Source organism: Monodon monoceros, unplaced genomic scaffold, assembly GCF_005190385.1.
Source record: "Monodon monoceros isolate NGI ecotype Baffin Bay Population unplaced genomic scaffold, NGI_Narwhal_1 Super_Scaffold_8, whole genome shotgun sequence".
Lineage (NCBI taxonomy): Eukaryota > Metazoa > Chordata > Mammalia > Artiodactyla > Monodontidae > Monodon > Monodon monoceros.
The window spans coordinates 33,569,886-33,584,540 of record NW_021703785.1 but is presented as its reverse complement, the minus strand read 5'-3'; the positions used below and the strand labels follow the sequence as shown (position 1 = coordinate 33,584,540).

The window sequence follows — 14,655 nt, the reverse complement described above, 5'->3', positions numbered from 1 at the left end:
AGTGACCTGTAAGATAAAATAGTGGAAATTACTACTGCAGAGCAGAATAAGGAAAAATAATGAAAAGAACTGAGGACAGTCTCAGAGACTTCTGGGACAACATTAAATGCATCAACATTCGAATTATAGGGGTCTTAGAAGAAGAGAAAAAGAAAGGGACTGAGAAAATATTTGAATACATTATGGTTGAAAATTTCCCTAATATGGGAAAGGAAATAGATAATCAAGTCCAGAGAGCACAGACAGTCCCATACAAGATAAATCCAAGGAGAAACATGTCAAGACACATATTAACCAAACTATCAAAATTAAATACAAAGAAAAAAATCTTAAAAGCAGTAAGGGAAAACCGACAAATAACATAAAAGGGAATCCCCATAAGGTTAACAGCTGATCTTTCAACAGAAACTCTGCAAGCCAGAAGGGAGTTGCAGGATATATTTAAAGTGATGAGGGGGAAAACCTACAACCAAGATTACTCTATCCAGCAAGGATCTCATTCAGATTTGACAGAGAAATTAAAAACTTTACAGAAAAGCAAAAGCTAAGAGAATTCAGCACCATCAAACAAGCTTTACAACAAATGCTAAAGGAACTTCTCTAGGCAGGAAACACAAGAGAAGGAAAAGACCTACAGTAACAAACCCAAAACAATTAAGAAAATGGTAATAGGAACATACATATCGATAATTACCTTAAATGTAAATGGATTAAATGCTCCAACTAAAAGACATAAACAGGTGAATGGATACAAAAACAACACCCATATATATCCTGTCTACAAGAGACCCACTTCAGACCTAGGGACACCTACAGACTAAAAGTGAGGGGATGGAAAAATATATTCCATGTAAAAGGAAATCAAAAGAATGCTGGAGTAGCAATTCTCATATCAGACAGAATAGACATTAAAACAAAGACTATTACAAGAGACAAAGAAGGACACTACATAATGATCAAGGGATCGATCCAAGAAGAAGATATAACAATGTAAATATTTATGCACCCAACATATAAGCACCTCAATACACAAAGAAAATACTAACAGCCATAAAAGGGGAAATTGACAGTAACACAGTCATAGTAGGGGACTTTCACACCCCACTTTCACCAATGGAGAGATCATCCAAAATGAAAATAAATAAGGAAACACAAGCTTTAAATGATACATTAAACAAGATGGACATAAATGGTATTTATAGGACATTCCATCCCAAAACAACAGAATACACATTTTCTCTAGGGCTCATGGAATATTTTCCAGGATAGATCATATCTTGGGTCACAAATCAAGCCTTGGTAAATTTAAGAAAATTGAAATCTTATAAAGTATCTTTTCTGAGCACAACACTATGAGACTAGATATCAATTACAGGAAAAAAATCTGTAAAAAATACAAACACATGGAGGCTAAACAATACACTAGTAAATAACCAAAGGATCACTGAAGAAATCAATATAGCAGAGGGAGGAACACTCCCAAACTCATTCTACCAGGGCACCATCACCCTGATACCAAAACCAGACAAAGATGTCACAAAAAAAGAAAATTACAGACCAATATCACTGATGAACATAGATGCAAAAATTCTCAACAACATACTAGCAAACAGAATCCAGTGGCACATTAAAAGGATCATACACCATGATCAAGTGGGGTTTATCCCAGGAATACAAGGATTCTTCAATATACGCAAATCAATCAATGTGATACACCATATTAACAAATTGAAGGAGAAAGATCATATGATCATCTCAATAGATGGAGAAAAAGCTTTCGACAAAATTCAACACCATTTATGATAAAAACCCTTCAGAAAGTAGGCATACAGGGAACTTTTCTCAAGGTAATAAAGGCCATATATGACAAACTCACAGCCAACATCGTCCTCAGTGGTGAAAAACTGAAAACAAGGCTGCCCACACTCACCACTATTATTCAACATAGTTTTGGAAGTTTTAGCCACTGCAATCAGAGAAGAAAAAGAAATAAAAGGAATCCAAATCAGAAAAGAATAAGTAAACTGGTCACTCTTTGCAGATGACATGATACTATACATAGAGAATCCTAAAGACGCTACCAGAAAACTGCTAGAGCTAATCAATCAATTTGGTAAAGTAGCAGGATACAAAATTAATGCACAGAAATCTCTTGCATTCCTATACACTAATGATGAAACATCTGAAAGTGAAATTAAGAAAACACTCCCATTTACCATTGCAGCAAAAAGAATAAAATATCTACGAGCAAACCTACCTAAGGAGACAAAAGACCTGTATGCAGAAAATTATAAGACACTGATGAAAGAAACTAAAAATGATACAAACAGATGGAGAGATATACCATGCTCTTGGATTGGAAGAATCAACATTGTGAAAAGTCTTTACTACCAAAAGCAATCTACAGATTCAATGCAATCCCTATAAAATTACCACTGGCATTTTTCACAGAACTAGAACAAAAAATTTCACAATTTGTATGGAAACACAAAAGACCCTGAATAACAAAAGCAATCTTAAGAAAGAAAAACGGAGCTGGAGGAATTAAGCTCCCAGACTTCAGACTATACTACAAAGCTAAAGTAATCAAGACAGTATGGTACTGGCACAAAAACAGAAATATAGATTAATGAAACAGGATGAAAGTCCAGAGAAAAACCCACACACATATGGTCATCTTATTTATTAATTTTTTTTTTGCGGTACGCAGGCCTCTCACTGTTGTGGCCTCTCCCGTTGTGCAGCACAGGCTCCAGATGCGCAGGCTCAGTGTCCATGGCTCACAGGCCTAGCCGCTCTATGGCATGTTGGATCTTCCCAGACCGGGGCACGAACCCGTATCCTCTCCATTGGCAGGGGGACTCTCAACCACTGCACCACCAGGGAAGCCTGGTCATCTTATTTTTGATAAAGGAGGCAAGAATATACAATGGAGAAAAGACAGTCTCTTCAATAAGTGGTGCTGGGAAGACTGGACAGCTACATGTAAAAGAATGAAATTAGAACACTACCTAACACCATACACAAAAATAAACTCAAAATGGATTAAAGATCTAAATGTAAGGCCAGACAGTATCAAACTCTTAGAGGAAAGCATAGGGAGAACACTCTATGACATAAATCACAGCAAGATCCTTTTTGACCCACCTCCTAGAGAAATGGAAAGAAAAGCAAAAATAAACAAATGGGACCTAATGAAACTTAAAAGCTTTTGCACAGCAAAGGAAACCATAAACAAGATGAAAAGACAGCCCTCATAATGGGAGAAAATATTTGCAAATGAAGCAACTGGGAAAGGATTAATTTCTAAAATTCACAAGCAGCACATGCAGCTCAGTATCAAAAAAACAAACAACCCAATCCAAAAATGGGCAGAAGACCGAAATAGACATTTCTCCAAAGAAGATATACAGATTGCCAACAAACACATGCAAGCATGCTCAACATCATTAATCATTAGAGAAATGCAAATCAAAACTACAATGCGGGGCTTCCCTGGTGGCGCAGTGGTTGAGAGTCCACCTGCCGATGCAGAGGGTACGGGTTCGTGCCCCGGTCCAGGAAGATCCTACATGCCGCAGAGCAGCTAGGCCCGTAAGCCATGGACACTGAGCCTGCACGTCCGGAGCCTGTGCTCTGCAATAGGGGAGGCCACAACAGTGAGAGGCCCACATACCGCAAAACAAAAACAAAAACAAAAACCAAACAAACAAAAAAAACTACGATGCGATAGCATCTCACACCAGTCAGAATGGCCATCATCAAAAAATCTACAAATAATAAATTCTGGAGAGGCTGTGGAGAAAAGGGAACCCTCATACACTGTTGGTGGGAATGTAAATTTATACAGCCACTATGGAGAACAGTACAGAGGTTCCTTAAAAAACTAAAAATAGAACTACCATACGACCCAGCAATCCCACTACTGGGCATATACCCTGAGAAAACCATAATTCAAAAAGAGTCATGTACCACAATGTTCATTGCAGCTCTATTTACAATAGCCAGGACATGGAAGCAACCTAAGTGTCCATCAACAGATGAATGGATAAAGAAGATGTGACACATATAGACAATGGAATATTACTCAGCCTTAAAAAGAAAGGAAACTGAGTTATTTGTAGTGAGGTGGATGGACCTAGAGTCTGTCTTACAGAGTGAAGTAAGTCAGAAAGAGAAAAACAAATACCGTACGCTAACACATATATATGGAATCTAAAAAAAAAAAAAGGTTGTGAAGAACCCAGGGGCAAGACGGGAATAAAGATGCAGACCTACTAGAGAATGGACTTGAGGACATGGGGAGGCGGAAGGGTAAGCTGGGACAAAGTGAGAGAGTGACATGGACATATATACACTACCAAATGTAAAATAGATAGCTAGTGGGAAGCAGTCGCATAGCACAGAGAGATCAGCTCGGTGCTTTGTCACCAGCTAGAAGGGTGGGATAGAGAGGGTAGGAGGGAGGCAGATGCAAGAGGGAAGACATATGGGGATATATGTATATGAATAACTGATTCACTTTGTTATAAAGCAGAAACTAACACACCATTGTAAAGCAATTATACTCCAATAAAAATGTTAACAATAATTAATAATTACCCCTAAGAAAATAAATAAAATAAGTAAATACTGACGAGGCAACATCAATTTGGGGGTCACTGAGTAGTATTTAAGTGCCTGACTGCTAGGTGACTAACTCCTGGGCCAAGCATGGCATTTATTTATTGCCAAAATGTTAAAAATAAAGGAGTATATGACAAGTATAAAGAAATGTGAGTTTCCCTTTTTTTTCCTAATTGAGTTTATTTTGGAGTACAGCATAATTTCAGTTATGATTGGATTGGGAGCAAGAAAGAATACAAAGACTATCATAATGCCTGGGCTTGGGGACACTGAGAAAAAGTAAGTGAAGGGAACAAGGCTGTGTTTGTGTCATTCTTGAAGTGTGAAGCAACACATGCTCATAGCTTCCAGAATGCCTGACATAGACCATTTCACAAATTAGCAATGAATTCTGGTTCTTTCTTCTTTGCCTTTCCCATTCTTGATCTTAGGTTCCGAATTTTACTAAATACAGTCTTTTTTTCTTTGATATTGTCTCTTAATCATTAATTTTGTTATTTTTGTTAGCTTCCAAATTTATGAATTTAGTTTCCAGGTTTAAAAAAAGTTTCAAAGGGCCAAATGAGCTTATTTACTGGGGTTCAAGTAGCAAAAGATGATCTCTGCTTTTGTATATTAAAAGTCTTAGGTAGTTCAAGTGCTAGTGAAATAACTTTTAGCAATTAACACATAGAAATGCAGATTCATCTAAAGTGTTTTTTTTTTAGATTACATTTGAGAAAAATCATATTATGTAATTAAAATCATTAATATTAGTTAAATGTTTTACAGAAAACTCTTCAATGAACAGTATAAGAAAATCACTAAATCCAAGTGCAAGTATACACAAGGTAGAATATTGCTGATCATTCATATTAGACTTGAAGAACCCATCTTTTTAATCGACAAGCTGAATGAATGAATGAAGTGAAAAAATGTTTTATATTACAATTAAACCAAAGCAATAAATAACCCCATAAATTTTATATTTGCTTAAAGTAACTATGTATAATTGTGTTCAAATGTTTCATTTCCTTAATTATTAAGTTGTTTGAGTGGGTTTTCTATGTTATACAACTGACAGCATTCCGGATGGCAAAAAGAAGGCAATTTATTATTAAAATTTTTCTTCAGAGTATTAAGTAAATCGTAATAGAAATTGAGAGTTGTCAGAACTTCAACCTAGATAGCAAGATCTTATCTATATTGAAATATATTAATATATTTGAATATATGGAGTTTTACAAATTCAAATAAAAATAATTATGGCCTTATTGATGGGCAAAATATTGCTGATAGCAAACTCATGAACTATATATTATGTCAACTATGCAAAAATGTTTAATCATTGCCTAATCCTTTCTTAAACCTCCCATTTGTGTGAAGGAATATATTGTCTATAATTTTTCTTAGTTTGAGTTCTGACCACCTTGAGGATTCTGTGGATATCAGATAATTTATATATCACATCTACCTAGAGACTTATGTGCTTCCTTAGACCACTTTGGACATTAGCTAAGTTAGTGCCTGAGTAGGCATCAAACACACAAACCAGGGCTGATTATTTACATTGGCCTTATTGAGGTTATTGCCCCTGATAAAGAGGACTGGCTTTGTTATTAGCACATATTGTTTACATATGTGTGCAATTCTTTGGAGATGCAACAGAAATCTTTTGATTTTAATAATATTAGATGCACCCACATATATAATTTTACTGAAGTCCATAATGCTCTAAAACAATGAAGTCTTTTCTACATCTACAGGTGCATTAATCTTGTATATCCAAGAAGGTGTCTCGTAATAACATATGGTTCAAGCCTTAGGATTTAAAAAATAATTATCATGATGTCAGTTAAAATCAACAAGCAAAAAACATTCTCCAGGAATGTTTCAAGTTTCCAATTTTTATTTATTGCATGTATGATACTTTACAACATTATATTTCCTTTACACTAAACCAAGAATGATACTTTTGAAACTGATTAAGTACCATGATTAACGTCAAACAATATCCCCAAAATGATTGAGCCTAAAATGCAAAATAAAAGCAATTGGGAGGATTTTAGCAGTTCAAGGCTTCCCTTTGAAGAATCATCTTCATTTAATGCTCTTTTTACTGTTTAGTATTCATGCTGTTAGATTGAGTTTATTGTCTAGAATAGATGTTAGACTATAAGCGCTACCTTCAGATTTTGTTCTTTCCTTAATAGTGTGGTCTCGGCAATATAAATATTTTGCTCTTCTGAGTGTTTAATAAAACTCCCTTTAGTATTCTATATATGATATTTCTCAGCAGATTTGTGTTATTAAAATGTATATAGTGGCACACAGAACATTTGGAAAACCCACATAAGACCAAACAATCTTATTTATTGTTAGCTTTCAACTGGCCTATTTTGTATGTAATGTCACAAGAACAAAAAGAAGACAATTTCAAATTTTAAGAACTACCTAGTTGATTAACTCATGAATTTACTGATATAGAACTTATAAACCCTTCGTGTATTAGATTGGGCTTCAAGCATTCAATAAAACACATTTACTGTGTTCAAGATTAAATCATACATTGTTTAAAATTAATTATTCTTTTTTAATTGCATTGTATAAACAGAAATGACCTGTTAATTTAAAGAAAGTCTATCAGCACAAAATGAATTCACTCATATAAACAAGCAAGATGAACTTGACCTTGTTTGAACTTGTTTTGATGTGGCCCAGATGGTAGGCTACATGCTTGAATAGCAGGCTAAAGCGGAGGAAAAACTCATAGAGCAAGATCTAGATTTATAGCCTTTTGCAAATTCCTACCTTGTATTGTCCTTTCGGCATCTGTTCTGCCGCCACTGCGGTCAGCTTCTATCTCTGGGGTCAGAGAGTCTAAAAGCACAGAAAGTTAAGAGTGACACACATTTCATTTGATTCTCATTGTCCTTTAAAAAAAAGCAACCTGTTACTTTGGTGCTGAATTAAAATTACATAAATCTTTGTCATCTTTTAAAGGTTGAACAAAGACTATAACCATGAGAACTATCAGAAGATTTGAACGGATAAATAATGCAAAATTGTTCATGAAATGAGATGGGGGGTTGGGAACTTCTCAGATTAATATTTTATTATGTTTCAGTACAGACAGATTTGGTTAAATAGAGAAGCAATGTCAAGTCTCAGATACTGAAGTAACAAAACTGTGGAAGCACCTATGAAATAAAACATTTCCCCCAACACATATGACTCTTCTGCCCACCCTGCTTTCAAGCAGAGCTTAATGAATCACAAGCCGTAGAAATATACAAAACCACAAACACATGTCTAAAATTGCCTTTTGAGTATTCAAAATGAAAGTTAGTTAGCCATGCATAAAGATGCATCCTCTTACCATTTAAGACCCTGAGACTATCTGCTGAAGCTGCCTGTTTTAGTGTTTGTTCGGCTTGCTCACGCCGTTTTGTCTCAAATTCAAGTGCTTCCTGCAATTTTCTCTTTGCCTTCTTCTCCTTCTTTAGCCTCTTTTGAACTATGGCTAGAAAAGAGTATATGCACATTATTATATTTTAAATTTTTTGCAATGATCAAATTTCCACAAATGGTCTGTGTTTTATGTAATGTTCTTTTTTTTTTTCCTTGCTGGACTGCATCTGTCTATGCAGAGGAAGTTTAAAAACAGCAACCCACTTTAGCCTAAAATAAATCTAAGTAAAATATCTAAGGAGGCCAATTTTTATTTAGCTTTGAACTATTACAAGATTGACTCTAATTGTCATATGTGGAGGCAGATTTAATGGGAAACTAATTTTAATAGATATTTCTATTCACTAATAAAGGAAGACTGATTAAGTAAATTTTGTGGCTTAGTCTCTGCCCTGGAATCAGACTAACACAAAGTAGTCTGAATAGTGCAAAACTTTATGACTCCTATCTCTTTATGAAGCATCAATTTTGAGTAGTAAATGGAGCATTTCCCCTATAAATGCTTTACAAAACTGTTGCACCAGCAAAATTTTTAATAACTCTTTCTTGAAATTTTAGAAAATGCAACAAATATTACTGTATATGAGGAGCTAAATAATCTTAATTATTGTTAACACATATAAGCAGATATTTTTGGATGAAGCTATTGCAATTTTCTTAGAGATATTAATAATTTCTTCATAGTAAATATATATGCACTATAACATATTTCAAGAAAGTTTTACTTTTACTCTGCAGGAATCTGATGAGTATAAAACTTCACTGCTACTTATATAAAAAAGTAGCTTATGATACAAAAAGTTAACTATGATGAATTTTTCTCCTACTGGACAATTTATATATTTGTATATAACAGGTAATCAATAAATAATAACAAATGTTCCTCACAAAATGTACGTTAACTGTACTTTCATACAATAATTGATCATTGTTTTAACTTTTATACTATATATAAAGTAAGCAATCAGCATATGGAAATCATAAAAGTCCTTGCTTTGAAATAATTTTCTCTTGGATAGTTGATAAACATTGTGGATGTGAATGTGAAAGAATCAGTGTTAGAAAATCCTTCTGGTAGAGTTAGTCACAAGAAGTAATCATTCCAAGTTTATTATATGATTACTTACTACAGATTAAAGAACAACATTTGTTATTTAGCACAATATTTACTCAAAATATAAAATAAGGTAATAATGGCTCATGTAAGAGTTTTACTTTCAATTTCTAATTTACACAAATCCCATTTTTATAATCATTATTATTAAGACGGCAGACCATTAACTTGTCTAGTTTATTGTTGCTGGTATTATATATTAACAGAAACTGTATTTTATCAAAATGTACATTGAGTACAGTCTTATAAGAAAAACAAAACTGGTTTCAAATAAATGATAATTTCCTTTATTTAATAGTGTGAAAATCATATGCTTATCTTAACAAGATTACTTGCCTACTCTTTCCCTTTCCAAAGATGATTGTTTATAAGTCCCTTTAAAAAGAAACAGTAATCTCTGAATTATTTATTTGGATTGTGTACTCCCATGGCACTGAAAGCTCAATATCCAGCGCCTTGCCATAGACCGCTCACTGCTTCCTCCTGTGTGACTGAAGCAAATGGGATTGCCATGTTCTCTCTTCAGGGTAATATGCTGCTTCAATAGACACACTCATAATAGATAATTACTGATAGTTATTACTCTTAATTTGTTGTTCATAGTTAATTAAATGGGAGGTGCATGATGTGATCTGTGAAACATTTTGCCCTATACCTCTAGTGGTTAAAGGAATAAAACAGAATGTAAATCTTCTAAAAGTTGTGAACCAACAAAATTCTGAAAGTCTTTCAAGTAACCAAAAGGTTACTTTAGGAATTCAAGGGTCTGCTTTTAAGTCTTCTTAAAAAAAAAACACTTCTCCAAGTGAGAACAAAATTAAGACATGGCTATCTCATGGAAGATGGTTCCACAGAATGAACCATGTTCACTTAGAACATATCCTGCTATCAATGTTTATCTTGTTCTGATTACTCTAGTATCTAAATCTATGCGAAATCACATTATTTAGAACAGTGCTATACACCTGGGGTGACAGTTTCCCAAATCAGCCTCATCCCAGGACCCAGTAGCTGTTGCTTCATAGTAACTAATGAAAAACCTTTAAGTCCTGCCAGTTTTGAAAGCAAAACAGAAAGAATGACTTTTAAATGACCATGTCAAACATATCAAAGGAGAAAGTGTGGAGTATTTATAATGGGTACTTATTAAATGAGAGAAAAGGAGCTCCCCCTTCTAGAATACTGAGGAGAACCTTAGAGCTGAGACAAACGGGAAGTGGTTGTAAAGAAAATACTCTTCGATTTCATACATAAAATAAACACATAAATATGAATGACCTTCAAAATTATCTATACATGCACTGTAAAGTGTGTAAAAAGCAGATCATAGATTGATAATATCATTATTTTTACCCAATAAAAATTCATATCAGTTTCTACTCTGATGTGTATTTGACCTTGTTGGAGAAAAATGAGGCATTCAGAAAGAAAATTATACAAACACTCAACTTTGGTCATTTGTTCAGATATTCATCAGTCTCCCATTTCAGTTGATAAATATCTTACTAAATCTGCTTCGCCTGAATAATCAGTATTTTCTAGTTTAGCTTTATAACTTTAAGTTTTTCAAAGGGCAATTGTGAATGAATATAAAATTTTTCTCCATGGCTGTCATCTTATCAGAGCACCTTCTTATCTTAAAATTATGAATTTGTTAAATGCTGTAAGCAATAAAAATTATGTGATTAATGATATAATTGATATATTTCAACCCCTTGAGGTATGAACAGAAGAGAAACAATGTACTTTGGAGATTAAGAAGCACAGTAAGCCCAGGATTCAAATCCTGCTCTAAAATTTAGCTAAAAGTAAAAACAAAAAAGTTACGGTCTCACAGTAAATCACGAAACATAGTATTGTTATGTTGAATATTTGACATAAAGTATTAGACTTAGTTGGAAGTTTGAAAATACCTCTATTCTTTTGTTCCATCGCCAACTGCTTCTCAAGTGTTTCCCTTAATTCTCTTTCCCTTAAAAAATCCATCTTCAATTCTGTTTTTTCAAGTTGAACCTGTTTTTCTTGAGCTCTGGCATTATCTATGGCAACTTTCAAGAGCCCCTGTACAAAGAAGGTATTCAGAATTGTAATATTTTGGTATGAAGCACATTTCATTCATTACTTTAAAGTATTTTAAAAGAGAACAACCCACTTATCAAATTCTTTGGCTCCTGTTGTGCAGTCACTCTGTACTCACTAGGACAAATAATATAACTAAAGAAAAAAAATCTAAATTTAATTAAACTATTTTAGAAAGACAAATATTTTTGGCATGCAGGTTCAACTGCTTCTAATTAGAATATCTAGATTTAAAACTATATGAGGGTAGCACATAAGCGTGTCTAAGAAATAAATACTGTGGAGAAAATTAGACTGGAGCTGTTCCACGTGTAATTATCTGACATAGTTTATATAAGCCCACGTGATGCTGGCAGTACCCACCTATCTCTCAGGGCTCATTTTCTACTACTCCCTACTGAGATTATATGCGACACCAGTGGCCTTTCGTTTCTAAAGGCACTGATTTGTTTCTGCACCAGGGACTTGGGTCTTTCTGATACCCTCCTGAATGCTTTTCCTCCCGAGTTTGCAAGGCTCATCCTTCATTCATCACACGTTTGTTCCGTCACCACTCAAGAAAGGCCTTCGCTTCCCATCCTATCTGGAACAGCCCTCCAAACTCACCTGCTTATTCCCTCCTTAAAATTCTTCATAGCATTATTATGTAATTTTGTCATATATTTATTCATTTAGTGCGTTATGTTGCATCTTCTCCACTGAAAGGTAAGCTCTCTGAGGCAGGGACATTTTCTCTCATTGGGTACTACGTCCCTAAAACCCAGAGAGTGCCTAACACAGAGTAGCTTTTTAAATTTTGATGAATAGAAATTATAATACTGGTATATTTTTCTCGAGCTACATAATATGTGTAAGGGATCCAAAACTTAGTGGCTTAATAGTGCATTATTTTTAAAAAGGCAATCAAAATGGCTATAAACAGAGGATAACTTTTAGGGGACTATTTGATAGTATATATAATAATTCAAGAGCATACGGTGAAGGCAAACTATATTTATTTATATAACATAAAGTCATATATATGTAATTTGACTGTATTCTATTTTAAAAAATTAGTAGTATTCTCAGGTTTTTGAAAATGAGATTATGAGAATATGTAAAACATATACAAAGCATTCTGCATGTGTTCTCTTCTAAGATGCTTTAGAAAATTATTAGTAAACTTATTAGTAAAAATTGGAGCTAAAATTTCCATCCTTATCAACTCAGCAATACAAAATGCTGTTTTGAAGAAGATGTTTTGCTTTGGTTTGTGAACATCAGCAGCTGAATTTTTCAATTGAAATTAGAAATGAAATGGAAGTTAGTGCCAATTGTAGATATATTCTAGAATGTGACCCCTTTGCAGGAGACACCACAAGCAGTTTGATTCAGGAATTTCAACTCCAGCTTGACTTATTAGTGCAATAGGAATGTACCTTCAGCTCAGCCCACTGATGTAGCATTGTCACAAGCCATTTTTAATCTCTTTTCAAGCACATATAAATTATTTCATATTTGTTGTTACTGACCCTGAGTTTTATGGATTAATTCTTGTGATATGAAACAAACCAGAGAATTTCTATGTGGCAGTTCATCCCTCCCTACTATTTTGTTTTTAGCAATAAAACATAGCTGCTAAGAAAACTGCCGTCTTAATTCAGTAACATTCCTGTGTATGTTTCTTCTTCATCAGAAACAAACAATTAGTAACAAATAAAAGAGATCATTACATCAAGTGCCCTTTTAGATCACCCCAATTAAAACTTTAGCTTTGCTGTATTTTAATTCTAAGATACCAAATTCTAATTTTCTGTTCTGATTGCTCTTGTTGACTTATCTTTGAAAGATGTACTCTCTGTGCAATGTCTAGATATTATTTAGCAAGATGCCAATGTTGGCACCACTTAATGTGTTGATTGGTTGTATTATCAGTAGCTGTTTAAAATAAATTACTATTAAACTATTATTGTCCTTGGCTGACAAAACACAATATTTTGGCATTTTTAAAATATGAAACAATCATTATGAATAAACATGTTGAATAATGTTAAGCTGCAACTCTAATTTGTGTAATTTTATATTAATATTTGTTGTAAAGTATGAAGTTGCTAAGAACATTTATATTTACTGTTTCCTTTTGTTACTGTTGCTGCTAATGTCACTAATGGTAATATATTACCTATTCCTGCTGCTTATGTCTGAAAAATATTAGCTTATAGGATCCAATACCATCTAGGGAATACTTATAAGCTGTATAAAATTAAGTTTCATTTTTAGACTTTAAATCAGTGCACATCAGGAGTCCAGTGTGAACAAAAATCTTCACTAGAGTCAAACAGATGCATATGCAAAAAATATGGTATTGCCTGTGACCGCTCTGCTGCAAAAAATACAGAAAACCGATTAAATTTCAGTGCAGCAGGGAGCTGGGAAAAGCAATAGCAAGTAGTGTTCACAACATCTACAAATCACTGGGACACCATTTTAACCATCAACGATAATAGTACTTTCAGATTTGTGTGACTTCTGTAAGTTTTCCAGGTAGATCATATGCAAAAGGTCACACTAAATGCTGGGTTTCATGTGGTCGTGCAGTATCAAGAAAATTCTACGATGACAGTAAAATACACGGGGCTTAAAACGTGAATTTGCTTCCAAGGGGAGGTCAGTTCTCATGATGTTGAAGTTGGACCATGACAGTTGTGAAGAAATGCATTTTAAGCTTACTCTATGACACAGCAGTTGTTTGACCTCAAATTTCTTTTCTATAGGTCAGGCATAATGGTTGTCATAATACACAAACATTTTTGTTTTCTGAAATGATCTACCATGTAAATTAAATTATTCCCATAATTTTCAGAGAATGAGTCTATTATATATATAATATACATATATATATATATTTAAGGACACTGATTAATCTAGCAATATCTCAACTATTTCTATAGCCTAGGAAGTACAAATATCTGTTTGTATAAGATATACTGATATAAAAGAAACATTTCTTAATTTGCTAGTTAGATCCTAGAGGAAGAAAAGCTTACTTAATCCATATTTGTATTTTGTACACATTTATTTCAGAATCAGATGACACGTAAGTTTCCATGAATGTCACTGAAACTCACGTGCCAAAATTTGTGCTCAATAATTTGTTGCTTCTAATGAAACTAAATAACTTAGTTGGAGGAGATTTTTAGCCATCACCTATTCTAACTAAAACCTTTTAAATATTAGAAAACCAAGGTCCAGAAGGAACAGGTGACTTATCCAAGATCCCAAACTAGTAAGTTGACTAAGCCTGGATCAGAAATCCCTAGCTTATTTAACTTTTTTTTTTCTTTTGTTTCTTTCCAGGATGAGAAGGAATAGAGTGCCTTGAAACCAGGAACTTTTATAGACAGAAA

General features: G+C 33.9%; 1 protein-coding gene across 2 annotated transcripts in view; it reads right to left on the bottom strand.

Annotated features, from left to right (window-relative positions):
• The window catches only part of DACH1 (dachshund family transcription factor 1), a 414,258-nt gene that overhangs the window by 32,858 nt on the left and 366,745 nt on the right, over positions 1-14,655 (bottom strand). For both annotated transcript variants that reach the window (XM_029209969.1, XM_029209970.1), the window contains 3 exons: positions 11,104-11,251; positions 7,985-8,128; positions 7,417-7,485 (listed from right to left, as the gene is read on the bottom strand). In XM_029209969.1, the coding sequence (XP_029065802.1) occupies positions 7,417-7,485; positions 7,985-8,128; positions 11,104-11,251 (361 nt within the window). The remainder of the gene's footprint in view (positions 1-7,416; positions 7,486-7,984; positions 8,129-11,103; positions 11,252-14,655) is intronic.